At 40.0% G+C, this 20,036-nt stretch overlaps 1 protein-coding gene across 3 annotated transcripts in view; it reads right to left on the bottom strand.

Annotated features, from left to right (window-relative positions):
* Positions 1 to 17,666, bottom strand: part of SIDT1 (SID1 transmembrane family member 1) — a 102,781-nt gene extending 85,115 nt beyond the window's left edge. For all 3 annotated transcript variants that reach the window (XM_087439607.1, XM_004436617.3, XM_087439608.1), the window contains exon 1: positions 17,438 to 17,666. In XM_087439607.1, the coding sequence (XP_087295733.1) occupies positions 17,438 to 17,656 (219 nt within the window). In that variant the 5' untranslated portion in view covers positions 17,657 to 17,666. The remainder of the gene's footprint in view (positions 1 to 17,437) is intronic.
* Between the last annotated feature and the right edge of the window lie 2,370 nt (positions 17,667 to 20,036).

The following is a 20,036-nucleotide window of genomic DNA, read 5'->3' as shown; positions in this document are numbered from 1 at the left end:
TAGTGCAGGACTTGGATAAAATTATGGACCTGAAATGAGACACTCAGGAATCCTAGCCTCAGCTATCACTGAAATAATTTGTTTCATTATTCTGGCTTTCAGTTTCTCACGAATAAAAAAATAATTATATGCTTATCCTTTTAACTATGAATTCAAAATTGAAGATTACTATACTTATTAAATGATCTAGGGGCAGATCTGCTTGGGACCCAACAGGTGATCTGGATGATGGGTCCCAATAGATGACCTAGATGATAACCTTCTGATTCCTTAAAAGCCACTGATATATCATTAGTTTGCTGGTGATGGGGATGTCCGATATTCTGCACCCTTGATTACAACGTATGTGTTTTTTTGACACCACCAAGCAATTCTCAGACACCAGCTGGGTGTCCTACAATTCAACACAATTCTGACACTTTCTACCTGGAGATAGTGTCAGATCATACAGATTAAGAGCTCAGTCCCATAAGACTGCCCCACTCCCCAACTTCAGACACCAATTCCAAGTCCAGGTTGTCACCTGGGTTTCTGACCTACTGGCTATAGATTGAAGGTTCCAACAACCCCACCTTAGGTTTGATTAACTTGCTAGAGTAGCTCACAGAACTCAGAGAAACATTTTACTTACTAGATTACCCGTTTCTTACAGAGGATATAACTCAGGAGCAGCCAGATGGAAGAGATGCACAGGGCAAGGTACCTGGGATGGAGCGCAGAGTTTCCGTGCTCTCTGAGCCCCCCCACTCTCCCAACACCTTCACCTGTTCACCAACTGGAAGTTCTCTGAACCCCGACCTTTTGGGTTTTTATGGAGGCTTCATCGTATAGGCATGATTGATTAAGTCATTGGCCATCAGCAATTGATTCAACCTCCAGCCTCTCTCCCTTCGCCTGAGGTGAGGAAAGTGGGACTGAAAGTTCCAACCCTCCAATCACACGGTTGGTTCCCCTTGACAACCAGCCCCCAAACTTAGGTGCTTTCCAAAAGTCACTTCATTAACATAAACTCAGATGTGGTTGAAAGGGGTTTGTTATGAATAACAAGACACCTTGATTGCTCTTTTCACTTAGGAAATTCCAAGGGCTTTAGGAGCTCTGTGCCAGAAGGGTCAAAGACCAAATATACATTTCTTATTCTAAATCACAATATCACAGGAGGAGAGAGAAGAAACCTACTTTCTGGGTTAAAGTAAAAGAGAGATTCTTAATATGCCTACTATAGACATGGAGTATAACTGATTTGAAGGGAAAAAAAATCCCATAATACTTGGAATGGTAGGTGTCAATGCAAATAATCCGTAATCAATCTATAAATCAAAATTGGGGTGAGTTTATTATGAGCCAAGTTTGAGAACTATATCCTGGGGCCTTGCTTCCCCAAGAAAGGAAGGGCACCAAAGAAGTGGGATGTACAGAGTGGTTATATACCATCTCAGAACAAAGAGCATATATCACATATGACACGAATATCTCTTTTACTACTGTCAAGAGATGCTTAGCTGGCACAGCAGGTCAGTGGTCAGCAGGTCAGTGGTTATCAGGTGAACACAGCAGGTCGGTAATGAATCCTTAGTTCCCAGGAAGAGATGATTATCCTTAAAGAAATGCCGATATGGGGGAAAGCTACATCCCTATCTTTAGAGGCATCATTCTTGTCTTTGGGTCATAGCAAATGTTTAAAGCAGATATACACTGCATGATCAACAGGCCACGTCAGGCCCTTTTGGAAAAACAAGGTCAGGCCGAATTAGTTTTAAACCAAATGGCTTCCTCATATATTCTAATATGTACTATTGCTTTTCATTTATTTATCATAGGTTATTCATAATAAAATTTTAATGTAAATAAAAGCAATGAGTTATTGGATCAAATAAGAATCTATGAGTCCATACTGATATAAATAAATAAATAAACAGGAGAGGGGCTGGCTCTGTGGCGTAGGGGTTAAGTTTGCATGCTCCGCTTCAGTGGCCCGGGGTTCGCCGGTTCGGATCCTGAGCGCAGACCTACTCACCGCTCATCAAGCCATGCTGAGGTGGCATCCCATATAGGAGAGCTATAACTCTACAACTGTGATACACAATTATGTACTGGGGCTTTGGGGAGAAAAAAGAAAAAAAAAAGGAAAATTGGCAACAGATGTTAGCGCAGGGCCAATCTTCCTTGGAAAAAAAAAAACAGGAGAGAAAGAAAAGCTCTTTCTTACAGTAGAATTTCAACTGATAAATGTGGAAGGAATGATGAATTAGGAAATCACTAGCTAGAAACCATCATAGTAATATCTGATTCAGGCAAGGATAATCAATGGATGCTAAAACTAGTGGTTGAAAGTTTGACGAGACATAGAATATTTACATAGTCTCAAGGTGTTGCTCCACAAATTATTATTTTTTTCAGTTAGTGATATATTAATCTATTACATCTTTGCAATATTAAAATGCATTTTGTTATAGTAAAACATCTAATACAAACAACTATAAACAAGAACCAATGATCAATCAATCATTCTTGGCCTTGCTTTTATCTCCCATTCTACTAATAAAAAGTAAATATAGTTTTCTTCATTTATGAATCAAATAAACATCATAAACTCAAATTTCTGATATTTATGCTCCATGAGGGTTTTTGCCACCACACGGTGTATGTCCACTGTGAGCCCCTTATCTTTGACTCTGTCACTAGGTGCTTGCAACTTCTTCAACTTCACTTTCTTGGGGAAGGTCTTCAGAATCTGATAACTCAAGTGACATTAAGATGTAAATATCACCAAACTTCTCACAATGTTTGCATTTTAATCCACCACTTAGATTCAAATGAGTCATAGCCAAATATGGTGTTTGGGGCATCTGCAGGCCAGTAAGTGTGATAGGCAGCTCGAGAAGCTTTCCTGGAACTTCTCGAATCCTTCCCTCTGTGCTTAGATCACTGATCATCTACATTCCAAAATGTCTGTATTGAAAGAATAAATGCCCAGGTAGGACCCTTTGAAAATAAAGTGAGTGTGTTCCGTGAATCCGTTACATTTATTTTTGTCAACTTATAGAGTCAATTACTTAATTTTCAGTGATCTGAAGAGAGTTCAATTTGAAAAATAAGAATAGAACAGCTACAGGGGGCAAAGCAAAGCCCTTGGAGAGGTGGCCTTCCTGGTGCATTCCATTCCCTTTTCTAGCATGCTTCTTCCCTTCCATATTCTCAGTCTTGCATGTTCCTAGATTCCTTTAAATCTTTTTAAGAGGTCAGCTCATCTTGGAAGTCTGTCCTGGCATGGCATGGATCCAGTGACTGACTCCCTCTCTGTGCTTCCTCCGCTTCTTGAGAGCCTTTAATAGAACACAAGGGAATTTCTCCCTCAACAATCATGTCTCCTTTAGTAGGCTCTGGCTTTGATTTGTCATCTTTATTCCCAGTGACTGGCTGGGTGAATGAATATTTGCTATATTATTAGAGAATATAGCCAACCACCTATTTGAATTGCAGAGAGTTATTTTAATATTTGAATCTTGTAACTAAACAAGGATTAGTGTTCCTTGGATCAACACTTGAGATCTGTTGACTAAACTTCTCTCCTTCCTGAGGAGTGGCCACTTCCTGTGTTTATACTCAAATATGCACATTTCATGATGGACACCTCTTAGAATCGTGAATTTTTTTTTTACAGTGGTCTGTAGCTTTAAAGAGTGTGAGATTTCCAGACATATTTAACAACATCCAGGCAACGCCAAAGCGTGCTGTGCATACGGCTTAGCAAGTATTCAGATAATTTCAGAGTTAAAAAAAAATCCCTATTGAAGGAAAAACTAGTTTACTTTGTGGTTAACTGTCCACTTGGGATTGCCTTCTTTCACCTTGCCATCTCACATTTGAGTCTCATTCCGTACAACATAATTTAACCAATGGTGACTCCACTTTTAAATCTTCAGCCCAGAACTCTCCTCTTGTTTATCCAAGTGCCTCCCTGACATCTCCACATGGACATCTGACAGGCATCTCTAACTGAACATGTACAAAACCAAGTTTCTGGTCACCCCTATCTCCTCAACTCAAACCTGCACCTGCAGAATCATCCCCATCTGGGTATCTTGCCACTTCAAACCACATCCTTCTAGTCACTCAGAAAAAAACCCCCAACAAACAAGCAAATAAATAACCCCCTCCACACACACACACACACACACACAAATCAACAATATTTAGTTATCTTGACTCTTCTCTTTCTCTTCAACCCCATGTCCAGTCGCTAAGGTAATCCTTCGTGACGTCTCTAGAACCTTCCCACTTCTCACCACTTCCTCCACTCTCAAGTCGGTAGTTACTACAATGGCTACTTATATAATTTTGCTGCTTCTGTTCTTGTCCCCTCCAGTCCATTCTCAACACTGAAGCTTGGGTGAATCTTTAAAACCTAAGTTAGATCACATATTTCCTCTCTTGAAAACCCTCTAGTGATATCACTGAAATGTTATGAACATTATTAATAACAACTTAAGCTAATGTGCGTTGATCACTTACCATGTAGCAGAGCCTATGCTGAAAGTGTACACACCCATTCTCATTTCATCCTCACCACAATCTCATTATCATTCCTGTCTCACACATGAGAAAAGTGAGCTCAAGCAAGATTAGACATCTTTCTGAAGATCACTCACAGTTAGCAACTGTGTGGTGAAGCAAAGGGAAGGCATGGGGCTCTGATGGCTCTGAGAATCAGAGAACCCCCAAATTACTCAAAAGGTGCTCACTGAAAAGATTGGAGGGCCAATATGAGAAAAGCAGTCGAAACTAGAGGGAGTTTTGTAGGTTCCACTTTGTGCGTAAGAGTAAGGACACTTCAAAACATGAATGAGGTAGTGAGATAGCAGAGCAATGCTTTGAACTTGAGCAGTCAGATTCCAGAACAGGGACACTAAAATGCCAAGTTCAACTTTCTCTCCTTTCTTTGTAACTCTATAATCTCTTAACATGGCATATTGTTATAAATAAGACCTATTTGATAATCCATTTTTATCAATGAAAAAAGCCAACAATAATATGTAATATATTTTGAAGGGTAACTTTGTGACAGTTTCTTAGCAACCTGTTTATTTAAGAAGTAGTTAGCAGTATGTTGAGTAATCACCAAACATTACTCTTGACACTGATGGCCCCAGCAGTGTTTTAGTCTTGCTGGAGCTACCACTGCTAAGTTTTAATGTTTGTCTTGCACTTTAGTCCTCACCGAAATTCTGCTCTCAATGTCTTATTTTGACTTTTTTACCATCACTGTATTTTTAAAATCATTGTTCATCAAGGTGATAAATGAGTATAAGTGATAAGTGCTGTTCTCAGAAAAATGCATTAATAAATTCTACTCTTCATGAGAACTAGCAGGAAGTAAAAAGAATGTAATTGTAGATAAAGAAGAATTTTAGTTCAATAGGGCACAAATTACTTTTTAATTACAAAAGGAAAATAGTAACTTTAGAGTGGAGAAACCACTGGAAGAGACCATCTTAACCACGTAGCCAAAGTTACCCACACTCATAATAGGAAAACTTCATATCACGTGCCTGTGATATGATTCCCTAAGGATACGACATCACTCCTGTGGTGTCCTGCCAAAAATGTATACCCTGAATCTAATCATGAGGAAACATCAGACAAATCCAAATTGAGAAACAATTTATAAATAACTGGCTGTACTCTTCAAAAATGTTGACATCCTGAAATAATGTTCCAGATTAAGGAGACTAAAGATTCATGATAACCAAATGCAATGTGTATTCTTGGATTGGATCCTGGATGAGAAAGGAAAAAAAACAGTTATTATTTGTGGTATAAAAGACATATTGGGAAATTAGTGAAATTTGAATAAGGTCTGTAGATTAAATAGTAGCATTATTATCCATGTTGATTTTCTGATTTTGATCATTGTTCCATGGCTATACAAGCAAATGTCCTTGTTCATAGGAAATATACACTGAAGTATTTAGGGACAAGGGAGCATCATGTCTGTAACTTACTCTCAAGTGTTTCAGGGAAAAATTATCTGTTTATGGGGACAGAGACTGATAAAGGAAATGTCACCAAATGTTAACAATTGGGAAATTTGAGTGAAGGAAATATTGGAGGTTTTTATACTGCTCTTCTAACTTTCTGTAAGTTTGAAGTTATTTCAAAATTAAAAGTTACAGAAAAAAACAACAACAATGGGATGAGGATTCTGGAAAGATCATGTCAACAACAGCATAGATTTTGAATCTCTCTGAATATCCCCTGTGAAAACAGAGCAACTGAGATAGCAGAACCAAAACCCATGGATGACACCTACAAAAAACCCCCCAAGGTGATAAGGTATCCCCAAAACATGAATGAGTGGGAACAAATTATCAACAGCTTCAACCCCTCTGTGGTGTGAGTGACGATGTGGTGAAGGTGAGGGAAGGCATGGGGCTCTGATGGCTCTGAGAATCAGAGAACCCCAAAATTCTTCTAAAGGTCTTCACTGAAAAGATTGGAGGGCCAATGTGAGAAGAGCAGTTGAAACTGGAGGGAGTTTTGTAGGCTCCGATTTGTGGGTAAGTGTAAGGACACTTCAGGAAGTCTGGAGCATTCAGAACAGCGTAGGCCTCATGAATTCTCAAAACTAACTAATCAAAACTCCCTTCCTGGAAAAAGCCCTGCCTGAGGAAAAGCTTTGGGAATGGAATCAAGACTGAGCAGGATGGGGGTGCGGGGGGAGTAAAGGAAACAGAAAATATCCATAAAATTGGGGAGGGGAACTGTTGAGGAAGATCTCAGAAAGAAAACCATGTTTTGATCATTTCACAAAGATAACAGAAGAAAGGTAGGAAAGCTCTCCAGATCTACCTTTCCCTTCTAAAGTAAGGAAAACCCACCTAATATAAAGAAGAGCAGTAGACAAGGATTGCAGTTGAACCCCATACAAAGTCACAGTAAGTAAAAGAGAACAAGAAGCAGAAAACATCATTTCAGATGGTGGACATGTGACAGAAAGCCATGCCTATAAAACAGATGGACATTACAGCCTAATATTTCAAAACTAAAAATTATGAAAATTTAAGACACTATGAAAGAAAAACATAAATCAGAATGTAAAGAATTTAGAAGTGAGATGATTGGAGAAAATAAAGGTTTAAAAAAGGAAGTGGGAGAACTCAGGAAAAAATTAGAAATAAATTAAAAAATTATTCCATAAATGAATATTTCCTTTGAAGGAGCACAAGGATATAAGAAACACCTCAATAATGTCTTAAGGAAAATAGAAGGTGGAAAGGAGGGAAAAAAATTTAAATTCAGGCAGGAAATAAAGAGATAAAAATAATTCCAGAAAAACTGATTGATAGAAACCAACAAAGAAGGACCAACATAAGTATAAAGAGAATTCCTAAAGAAGAAAATCAAGCATTGGTATAGACTAATATTAAAAACTCTGGATTTGAAAGAAAAGGAAAAACAGTCTTTCAGGAATCCAGGCAGAAAAATGGAGTTACTTATAAGGGAAAGAAAATCAGTTAATCATCACTTTTGCCAGAAGACAAAGGAGTAATATGTTTAAAACTCAAGGGAAAAACTGTGAGCCAAGGATTTTATATTCAGCCAAACAGACTTGCAAGTACAACGGCCATGGACAAACTATTATGAACATGAAAGAATTCTAGGAATACTGTTCCCAGGAGTCCTTCCTGGGTTACCTTCTAGAGAATCAGCTTTAAACAATCAAAATGACTGGAGGACATTAACATAAAGACCAGATGTAAACTTTAAATATATATGTACCTGTAGAACTAAGACTAAATGTTGGTTCTAAGGGAGAGAGTAGAGCTCAAAATGGCTATATGCTCTGACAACGCAGATACAATTCAACTAACCAAAAATGGGGGGAGAATGGAGAGAATATATGAAAAGTAGAATAAGTTCATGAATTTCTTTATAGATATTAACTAGAGTTTAGATTTGGGGGGTTGAAGAAAGAAAAGAAGAAGATATCAACTAATTTCAATTTTGCTCATCATAGAGAACTAATAGACAACAGACAAGATAGCGGAGACTGACAGCATTATTTAAACCTACTAGTAAAAAGGAAACCACTACAACAACAAAAGTTTTATTTTATAGACCATGAATTTTTCAATGGTTATCTATAGAGGAAGAGAAGAAATATGGTGCAGAGGATGGGACAGAAGCTAGATTTCTTTGAATCCTGTTTTGCAGATTTTTTTTTTGTTAATTTTTGAGCAAAATTAAGAAAATGTCCCTAAAATTCAAAAGTAAAATGAAACAAATGAACTTAACAGGAACCAACTGCACTGACAGGAACTATGCTACATCACTTTAAAACACAGTAATTTGACTTTAAAACACAGTAATTTGACTTAACATTCATAATGAAATATACTCTAAGGTAAAAGGAACTGTAAAAATAAATCTTAAACCGTTTCCAGTATTCTTATCATTGGTGGTAATGTTAGTATTGTTATCTAAAACTGTTGTGTATATATTGTGGGTTAAAGCAAATGAGTAACTAAGTTGATATAATTGAAAACCAGGATTTTGGGCATGGGGGAAAGGAGATATAGATGTAAGATCAACGAGGTTAAGTAAAAACCCTGTATTTCTGAATCTGAATTGGAAGTATTAGGATGAACTCATGATATAGGGTCTTCCTTAACTCTGTCCACTGAGAAGACTGAGAAAAAAATGACCCACCCACTAGCAACAAAGGCCTCTAGTTCTCAAACCGAGGTGTCTAAAAACTATTTCGCACTCAAAGGAACCTGACTTTCCTGGAGAAATGGCTGATTTTAGGTTGGGGACAGGAACTGAAGCTGATGAACCTGAATAACTTTTCCTGCCAGAAAGCAAGGAAGACGTCAGCGAGCACTCGCGTTTTATCAAAAGAATTCAGGAGCCAACTTGAATTGGCTCTCACTGGCCAAACATGAACAATTTGAACTTAAATAAGGATAGTAACTGCAATGGATTGAAACACCCCAAATATGTTTAAATCCATGAGCCCATGATTATGCTAAATAACATCTCGTTGATCATTGTTACCAGATGGTAGGAGACCACATCATTATTCTGAAAATTGGTAAATAAAGGTAAAGAATGAAGACTTCATTCCATGTTTCTTTACAAACAGTAGCTTAAGGTAACCAAATAGAGGATGAGGAGAGGTTTCTTATTATAGAAATATTCTAGCGCATAAATGAAAAAATAAATGATATAATTAAAATATCATTATCTTGCCATTCCTAATGAATTCATGAAAATAGGCAATCATGATCAATAGTGGCTATCATCACAGAAACATCACAAAAACCAGACATTATGTGCCTCTTGGTAGAAATATACACCACCACCTCTGATGCAGTCTTGCCAAAAAAGAAATCAGATATATCCTTCTATATCTGGAAGAACTTTCCCCTTTCCTTCTGCCAATCCAAGTTCTGCTTATCTATTATGACCTTTTCAAGCCTCGTTTCCTCCAGCAAAGCTCTCTGTGGGATGTATAACTTCTCTCAAGTCTTGTAGTACTTGGAGCGTATTGTCCAATAAAAATATAATATGAGCCACACAGGCATGTTTACACTTTCTAGTAGCTACAATAAAAAAGTAAAAAGAAGCAGCTGAAGTTAATTTTATTAATATATGCTATTTAACCTAATATATCCAATATATTATCATTTAAACATATAATCAATAAAAAATAATGATACATTTTATTTTTTTATACTGTCTTCAAAATCTAGTGTGTATTCGACACTTAGAGTACATTTCATTTTGTGACTAGCTGCATTTCAAGTGCTCAATAGCCACACGTGGATAGTGGCTACCATATTGGACAGCACACACTTAGAGAATCCATCATACAGTTTAGCACACGGTGATCTGGCCTAGGCAGGCAGATGCGTCCGCCATAAAATTAGACTCATAACTGGAGTAATGTCAGCCTCTAAACACCCTTATGACACACTGATGCTCTGTTTTCAGAGCCACAGAGAAAAATGTGGTAGGCGACTGCTATGGACTGAATGTTTGTGTCCCCCAACCACAAATTCTGGAAAAGGAGTTTTTGCATGGTCAAGTTGGCTAAGATTGAAATGAATTTAATTAAATAAATGAGTTTTAATAGGAGAAGTAAGCTGGTGCAAAATTAAAATTTGGTCTTCTGTCTCTTAAAAGGATAATTTGCTTAAACTTGATAAAGAGGTTACAAAAGATTTTTCTTTACCTTTGAGTAAGTCTACCTAAAAAAAAAAACCTGTTAAAATAATTTCCTACGTTCAAAAGACTGAGGTCTCTCTATTCAGGCTTTTTGGACTGTTAATGCTCTGTTTGCTTTGATTGTTTATATTTTTGACAAGCTCCACCAAAATTCATATCTTAAAATAAGTCTTTTTTTTCTTTGAGAATTTTCAAAGGGCCCTGAAACTTCTCAAAGAAATTTGCTCTCTTCCTATAAGGAGGAAGATACTAAACTCATTAGGCTTATTCAGTACGTTAAATTACATGGAAAGCATTGTCAGACAAGTGATGATAAGCCTGCTTAGGTGGTATTTTGTGGGTAAATGTTATTGATATAGGTGTTTTAAAATTATATAACATTAGTGAAATTCTGATCTGTCCTGGTTATCAGTCATAATTCTGGTTATTATTATTTTAAAGTGTTGTATGTCACAAAATTAACCAAATTTCTCTGTCAGTTGCCATTTTGAGGTCTTGTTTACAGACTCATTTCTTTGCTCTAATGCTTTTGCAAAATGTTTCAACTTCAGAAAAATTCATAGAAAAGACTCTGACATTTACACTGAAGTACAGGCTTCTGATAAACTTTCTGATCATAAAACTGAACTTGGTAAGAAATTACAGAAATCTGATGGAGAGACTGATAACTTCATGAAGCTGCTAACAAAAAGATTGGGATCAAGAACGGATTACACAGGACTGAATGAACTGATTATAATTTTTATGATTTTTCATTTGAAGTATTGCTGAATTTTTAATGTTTTGTTTTTTCAGATTTAAGGAAAACTTTTTCTTGTTTCTTCTGAGCTAGCTATGACTTATAACAATTTGGTAAATGATATTTTTGTAAGTAAAATGGAAATATTTATCTTTTTCTCTCTACCTGATCCCTCCAGGATTTGGAAACTCTTAATAAGTGAGTATTGTTGTTTTCATGGCAATATAGTTATTTGCATAGGTTCAGTAAGAATCTGTTCTCCTTATAACAGGACACAATTGGAAACACTGGTTATATTACCAAGGCTGTGACTAGAACATCATATTTGCGATATAACCATACAGCTTTTGAGGAATGAAGATTGGACTTTATGGAATAAAGCCACGTGGAAATATTGGCCTGGTACCTTATGTTCCAAACAGCACTTAGCAGGATAAGTAAAGAATGTCACTTATCTGGCAGGTACAAGGAACCTCAAAATATTTTGGGGGAACCTCGGAAGAGAGGAATTCACCCAAATCTGTAGGTATTGCAGGCAAAGTCTGATGACAAAATCCTTGGCTTGGCTTTCTTGGCCTGGAGAGGCCTTTAAAGTTAAATCTGAGATTCCTTATAAAAAGTTCCAGCAAAGCAGATTTAAAAGAGCCTATGTGATCAACTGCTATTCTTGCTGTACTTATGTAAATAATTGGGCCAACTCTATTGGAACTAGACTTATTTTGCAAACTAGTTAGTTTTAATTTGGCTATCTTTGATAAAAATGAGGGTGATTTTAGAGAGAAAAATTATATTTCAGTAAAAACTGTAGTATACATTTGCGGATATTAGATCCTAGTTTTGCTAATTGTCTTTTAAGGTTTTTGTTTTATATCTGTTGACTAGACTGGATCCTGATTTCTTCTAGTCTCCTGAAATATCTGGCTACAGATGTCCAAACTAACGCTTTTGATTTTTTCCATCATTTTCATTTGAAATCACTGAAAACTGAACCTGCCCTGTTTCCTGAAGCCTTACAAACTGAAGCTGATGGACTTGATATAAACTTAAGAGATGACCTGACGACACCATCGGAGACATTTTAAACTGCAAAAGATACTTTGATGCTGACATCTAAAAATCATCTTAACTGGCTGTCCTCTGACCTCAGAAACTGGTTTACAATTTGCTCCAACCATTAACCTTGTTTTTCTTTTGTTTACATAGAAATGCTTCTATTAAATACTTGATTGCTTGCTTCCATAATATAGGCGTAACCTTGAGAGCCCACCTGCATCACCACCTTCCAAAATGAACTTAATTGAACTGATCTATTATCAGGACAAAAAAATGTGTTCAGTGAGATGAAACAGCCTACCAACTCAGCTTCTGGACTATGAAAGTTTCAAAAGGACTGCGAAACTTTTAGTTTCAAAGGCGGGACTGTGGGAGATCAAGATTTGGCCACCCTGAAATCTATCTCTTTACCTTGGTTGTTTTCTCTAGGGACATTTGACCTCCCCCACTAACTGCCTAAAGAATTTGACATGGTGGCTCCTTCCTGGAACAGATCTATCATGATGGCTATAAAGATAATGTAGGATAGAGGTTACAATAGCAAAGGCACCAAGCCTCTTTTATCAAAAAACTCTGTCTCTCCCTGACCACATTATCTATAGATGACCCCAAAAAGAATTGTCCTCCTGCCTTCTGAAGTCCCAGGCCACTACCCACCCCCAACACGCTCCTCGCCTTTAGCTGCAATACTTAAGCAAGCAGCTTAGACAGAGGGACGAGTTGCTCATTTCTGAGTTTCTCCCATGTATACATGTTATTAAACTTGGTATTATTTTCTCCTGCTAACCTGTCTTGTTGATTATTTGGCCAGCCAGAAGATTTCCCTTAAGGGAAAGGGCAGAGGGAGATTCTCCCTCTTCCCCCGACAATATGTTGAAGCCTAGTCCCCAGTGTGATAAGTATTTGGAGGTAGGGTCTTTGGAAGGTAATTAGATCATAAGGTTGGAGCCCCCATGATGGGAATAATCCCTTATAAGAAGAGCTAGGAGACAGCTTGCTTCTCTCTCTGCTCTCTGGGCCATGTGAGGACACAGCTAGAAGATGTTGTTTTCAAATCAGGAAGCCTGTTCTCACCAGACACCAAATCTGCTGACACTTTGATCTTGGACTTCCCAGCCTCCAGAACTCTGAGAAATAAACGTTTGTTTTTTAAGCCACCCAGTCTATGGTATTGTGTGATAGCAGCCCAAACTGACTGAGACGGTAACCAATCACCCAGGCAATGTGCTAATGCGATGATTCTCTTCTCACAAACAAGCACTGGTCCAGTTCAATCAGAGGATGTGGGAGGACAGACGAGGAGGCTTCTCGGCCTTGGTACACAAAGAACACGGGGAGAGTACATATGAGACTGGGAGAACCGAGGCTAGCACATCGAAGTTTTTAATTCGTCTTCGTAATTCGTAATATATATAGCTAGAAATTACCACTGGAATCTCCTGATATATATTTCATCGTTCATGAGAACTGCATAGACTTTTCGAATCTGGATCCAAGAGGCTGATATAACTGGTTCTAGATATACAACTACTGGTTGATATTAATAAAGCCAAGGATTGTTCCTTGGGCATAGAAAAGTATATGCCATTAAAAGATAAATGCTTCAGTTTAATAAACAAAATAAAAGAAACATTTCCAGGGAAACAGTTCAAATTAAAAAAATCAATGGCAAACAATGAATTCTGTTACTGAAAAGCTCAAAGACATCCTGTTGTACATGGTTAGATCTTTACTTAAGGGCTTCTTATCACCATCTAGCTCATATATAAACATCTGATTGTTGCTGCCACCTGTCTCGACAAGAGCATTCTCATTTCCCAATAAACCTGCTTTTGTGCCCTGTGTCCCTGTCAAACATATCCCTGGCAACTTTCTCAACAAGGTGATTTCCTTCTAGTTTGGCTCAGCCCTGTGGTCATAGAACACCCTGTTGGCACAGTGAAACCCTACTCCCCTGAAAAGGAGTCTCCAGATGCCTCCCCTCCAGGGAAATGAAATGAAATGAACCGTGGTCTTGCCTAACCTGTACCTTCAATCATTATTTTCATAATTCTCTTTAAACCAGTCACTCCATTCTTCAGTGATTTTTTTTTAAATGGCGACTTCATATTTACATTATTCTCTGCCTGGAAGGCATGTGAGACTTTTTCTGGTGCTGAGCTCGGCTAATTAGCATGACAGACACTTGGCTGAATAGTTGTGGGGACAGTGTTGGGTATGGGAGATGCAGGGGTTGACAGGAGAGATTAGGAGCAAAGGCTCTTGTGCAGCTTCCTTTCTTCACCAAAGCCTAAACTTAGAATAGCCTTTCTCCTCCAAGCCAAATGGAACATAATAGCAAACATAACAATGGCTTAAACAGAAAAGGAAAAAAAATTGAAACTCAAAAAATTAGACGTTTTTTTTCCTAAACCAAATTCTTCGTTGCACTGAAGAGAGGTGGGTAGGAAATGACCCTTGCAGGGGAGGGAGCCCTCACCAAGACTTTGTTTAGGTTAAGAAAAAACAGTCACGGCCAAGCTTCTGCTCTTGGGTTCACAGATCTTTATTTAGCAGAGCCCTTTAGTGAGTTTGGGGGTCAGCAATGAGGCAAAACTGCTTGACACGAGAGAGTAACAAAAGTTTAGAGAGTGGGAGGTCAACATTTAGGGTGTGGAGTGACCAAGAAGATGGTCATAAGCCAGGGCCTGAAAAATAGGGCTACCATCTTGAAATTTCCGCTGGTGGGGAATAGCTGGTAAATTGCTATGACAGTGTTACCTAGATTTCTAATTTAATCTATCACCTATCTTGTGCTGTTCTTCAATTTCCTTATGTTACTCCAAACCTTCAGTAAAATTCTGCTACATCCAATAGCATTGTGTTCATCGTATTGGAAGGAGGCTGCTGGTATCCAACATTGGGCAAAAGGGACCAAGAAGAGCAGAGGCCATCAATAGAAACAGAATAATGGTTTGGATGGATAGATCAGAAAAACGCCATCCCCGGAGACATCAGGGGGAATACTGGATGGAGGGAAAAGAAGGTAATTTCCCAAAGTAAGTGGGTTGAGAGTTCTACTGTCTTATTTGTATATTAAAGAGAAGTCTCAGCTGTAAGATTGGAGGACATCTGGTTCATATTTTTGCATACTGACATTAAAATAATTAAAATACTTGAGTTATCTGCCAGTCCCATGGTTCCCAACTGTTTTTCTGAGACTAGTAAAATTTTAGGGACTCTTGAGGTTGTCAACTTTTTATTGTGTTATGCAAAGAGACTTAAAAACTAATTATCATCATTGTTTCATAAAATAAAGAGCATTTTAACACAAATACAGGCAAAATGGAAAGGGTATAATCTCAGAACAATTTTTTTTTTTTTTGTGAGGAAGATTAGCCCCGAGCTAACATCTGTTGCCAATCCTCCTCTTTTTGCTGAGGAAGACTGGCCCTGGGCTAACATCCATGCCCATCTTCCTCTATTTTATATGGGACGCCGCCACAGCATGGCTTGGTAAGCAGTGCATCGTCTGCGCCTGGAATCCTAACCCGTGATCCCCAGACTGCCAAAACAGAGCACGCGAACTTAACCGCTATGCCACAGCGCCGGCCCCTCAGAACAATTTTTAAAATTTTGTTTTTATCTGAAATGATCTCACAGTTTCAACCTATTGAAACAGTACATATTTTATTTTGTTTGTCTTCAGCTTAAAAATTCCTTAAATCTTCTCTTGCTTATTAATTCATTTTTTCAAAACCAGTAAACCTCTTACGTGCCAAGCACTATGCTAGGTACTGGAGTACAGAGATGAACATGACTCTGCCCCGTGCTCAATATCTCACTGCTTGCTAGGAAAGTCAAGCAGGTGGTCCCAACTGCAAACAGTGCATCCCATGCTGTAGCAGAGGAACTCACTGAATACTAAGGGCGAAAAAGCCAGAACAATGGTTAAAAAGCAGTCAATCTATCTCTAAGCATAAGTGCAAGAAATACTGAAACCTGATGTCAGGACTAACTTTGCACACATCATTTGCATTTCCTTACCAATGATTTAGGGGGAAACTGACAGTCCACTCCCAGAGATCGTGGAGTTTTTCAGACTTTTATTTGTTCTGAGCCAATCAAACTTACTTCATGTGTAATGCCAACTGGTCCATAAGCACATTGGACAGGAAGACATCACTTATAGGGGGTTTGGAGAATAAAAACTGCCCCCTCCCACTTGTCTACAACAGAATGGCTCTGCACATGTCACTCTGCTCACTTCAGGACATGTGACCTGAAGGTCAGCAGAGGACAGGACAGGGTGAGAGCTGTGCTGCCATGGTAACGGTGCCTTAGGATTTGGTGTCAGACTGGAGATGGGGCACTTTCTCAATACACACAGCTGGGAGATGTCTGGGAGTGGTGATGAGCACACTGGTCCCTCTGGCTCAATACCACCCCAAGCTACCAGGTTTCTGAGTTCTGATCCTAAGTGAGAGTTAGAGAGGGAGGCATATAGTTGTATCCCCATCATCTGGTTCTGGAATTTTCTGAGGAAGTAGGAAATGCTGCTAGTAAGGGATACATATACACATTTATATGAGAAGAAGATCCAGAGGCAGGTACACTGAGGGAGGGGGGGATTCTCTTTTCTCTATGCCCCAGAAGGTACCGCATTAGAAGGAAAAAGCTTATATGCATTTTCTTACATTATATAATCAGAGCATACGTGTGAAAGAGACAGTTGCTGAAACACTCATTTCCTCCCCTTGTCTCACTTAATTCTTGTCAGAAATAGGTCTAGAACTTTCACACAATTACCCATCCTTATTTAAAATCAAAGCCTCGATAGATCAGCTGAGGGCTACAGTTCAAATATCTTTGGCTGGGTCTTCCGGCTTCGCTGAAGCACATACGTGTGACAATGGAACAGAAACGCAGGAAGTGACTATTGAACACACAGAGGTTCCGCAGCTTGCGTCCATTCTCACACACGTCCATTGTAGATTCTGAGCAGCCCTCCCTCCCCATGCGCTAGGAAATCCAAGAGTCTGGCTGAATCATTCAAATAAAAGGAGATTCCTTCCCCTCAGGCGAGTAGGAACAGAGGTGCGGTCCCTTCCCTCCGCAGCCCTGGAAATCGTGACTTTCCTAGAGAAAAGCCCAGCAGGGGGCCAGGACCCGCAGCCGGTGCGAGGAACCGGCGCCTCTGCAAAGCCCAGAAACGCCAGCGACCAGGCCCGGGGAGGCGCGAAATGAGGCGGAGTTGTTCCCCAGACCGGTCGCGGAGGATGCGGCAGCTCGGGCAGGGCAGTGACTGCTTTGAAGAAAGGGAACGCGGGTCCCCTGGTCCCTCAGGTCGCCCGAAAGGGGACCCAAAGCAGCGACGGGGCTCTGAGAGCTGGCGAGTTCCTGGGAGTCGAGCGAGGGCAGCGAGTGTCTTACCTGGCCGGGCTGGCTGGTGTAGTTGAAGGAGTAGATGTTCTCGGTGCTGAGGCTCACCACCCCGCTGTAGACGCGATCGAAATCCGCGCCCCTGGCGGGGTCTCGGCGCCGCGCGGGGGGTTGCGAGGGGCGCCCCGGGGCCGCCGCCCGCAGGAGCCAGGGCAGCGCGCAGAGCAGCGCGAGGGGCGCGAGGAGCGCGAGCCCCGGGCAGCCCCGCATGGTGGGCGCCGCGCCCGCGCCGCCGAGCAGAGCCGCCCCCGGGGGGGGGGGGGGGCGAGCGCGGAGCCGGTCCTTCCCAAGCCCCCTGCGGGCCCGGGCGCCGGCTTCAGCTCCGTGCTGGCGATGCCTGGCAAGCCCCGCCGCTGAGTGCTGGCAACGCGCTGGCGAAGGGCCGATCAAATATTGATGCAGCCGCGTGGGGTCTCCGCGGGAGGTCAACGGCCGGTGGCAGGGGGGCCCGAGGATACCGGGGCCGGGGGCTGCTGCTTTGCTCTCCGGCTTCTAAGTCTGTTTCCTTCTCCCGTTCTCATTTCTGAGACTCGAGACAGAAACAAAAAAAGCATTGGAGACATTAAAAAGCAATATCCACTAGTCTTGAAGAGTCAACTTGACCAGCCATTGAGCAGGAAATTCAGTCGGTTTCAAGTGAATGTGCACCCTGGCTGCAAGCGAAGAAATAGAAAGCAACAGAGCCTGTCCGCAAAGAGGGGCACGCGTTCGCCTTTCCAGTCTGCTACCTGCAGAGAACTCCTGCTGTCTGAAGGATGGTTAACTCTCAGTGCTCCCTTCTCTAGCAGAAACCCTTCCCAGACACCTGTTTCTTTTCCTTATTACCTCCGATTCTCAAGGAGAGCCTCACGTCATCGCTCCGTGTCTCCCTTGCCATATGTGTACGGATGTAAATATGTACAATCATAAAAAAATAAATAGACGTGGTAAAGTAGACAATTTCGAACAACGCCTGAAGTCTGGTACCGGAAGTTGTCAAAGACGACTCAGAGTAACTGGATTTATGCAGAGGGCATTTCTTTCCCCCCAACTTCTTGCCTACTTTACCTCTGCAGTGACTTCTAAGATTCTGGGAGAATATCCAGGAGTCTGTATTGTTTTTCAGAGAGAAACCATAGCCCAGCATTAAAAGGAAATACCTGTCTGGCATTAGGGAATTCGATTTAAACAGTTAAAATTAGGGGATTCGATTTAAACAGTTAAAGAGGTAGATAAAAAGCGAGGGGAGGAGAGGCTCCCTCGAAGTCCTTGGAGAACATCAAACAATCACAGTTCAGGGGTGGAAGAGGACTCACTGTTTTATTTCAGCTTCAAGTTATTTTTAAACTAGAAAAGAATATAATTGCATTCAACCTGAAGGAACATTAAAAAAGAAGCCATAAAGAAGAAAAAGAACATGTTCAAAGAGTTAAGATTATAGATTCAAATCCTAGTGCTTGCTATTCAAAGGCAGGTTTTTTGTTTTTCTTTTGTTTTGTTTTACCTCATTGAATTCCTACAATTTATTAAAACATCAACAAGCACAATACATCTGGTATAAAGTTTTATAACTGTATAATCAAAAAACAATGCTGATGGAAGATTGGGTTAGATGACTCCTTATTAGGACATTTTTCATTTTTTTAAAAAACTGTTCTTGAAAATGTATGGGCATAAGAACAAAAATATGCATTCAAAAAGGGTCTGGGGGTAAAGTTTAAAGTAGAGCTCACTGTTTTTGAGAAACATAAGAATTTCATCCAGAATTTGAATGATGTTCCACTGCTGTATTTAAAAGATCTATGCCTCCTTTTAGAATTTAAGAAAATTTCATAAACTTGAAGTTTATGAAGTCCTTCGAGGTTAGCTGGCTGGCCAATTCAAGCATTCTCTAGAGGTATGGGATCATGGAATTGGACTCAACACTATGAGAGATGAGGAACTGGCTTTTTCACAAGGCAACCCCTTCTTTTGGAGGCGTGAGTTCTGCTCTCTGGAGCCATAGGCATAAACCTAATCCTTCTTCCACACGACAGCCTTGAAGGTATTTGAAGAGAGCTATGATCCCTCAAGTCTTTATCCTAACTTTAGACAATGAAATTAGAAACAATTGGAACAGATCCTTTATCATAGCACAGAACCCAAAATATTTGTTTTAAAGCCATTGTAGATGATATCTATACCAGACAATTTGAGTGATATATTACAAATCACTCTCTACTATGATCTAATCCTAATTCTAGCCCAAATCCATTGAGTGATCTTAGATAATTAACCTCCCAAGATCACAAGGTTGCTGTAAGGATAAAAGGGGGGAAGAATGTATTTGAAAGTGTATTAGAAAGTTTAAGGGCCGGCCCTGTGGCTTGGTGGTTAAGTGCGCGCGCTGCGATGCTGGTGGCCCGGGTTCGGATCCCGGGTGCGCATCCAGGCACCACTTCTCCGTTCATCCTGAGGCCGAGTCCCGCATACAGCAACTAGAAGGATGTGCAGCTACGACATACAACTTTCCACTGGGGCTTTGGGGGGAAAAAAATAAAATAAATAAAATCTTTAAAAAAAAAAAAAAAAAAGAAAGTTTAAAATGTTATACGACCAAATATTGTTATTG

This window comes from Ceratotherium simum, chromosome 15 (genome assembly GCF_057802395.1).
Source record: "Ceratotherium simum simum isolate JZ-2026a chromosome 15, ASM5780239v1, whole genome shotgun sequence".
In the NCBI taxonomy this organism is placed as follows: Eukaryota; Metazoa; Chordata; class Mammalia; order Perissodactyla; family Rhinocerotidae; genus Ceratotherium; species Ceratotherium simum.
Note: the sequence above shows the minus strand (reverse complement) of the source record. Positions and strands in the feature narration are given on the sequence as shown.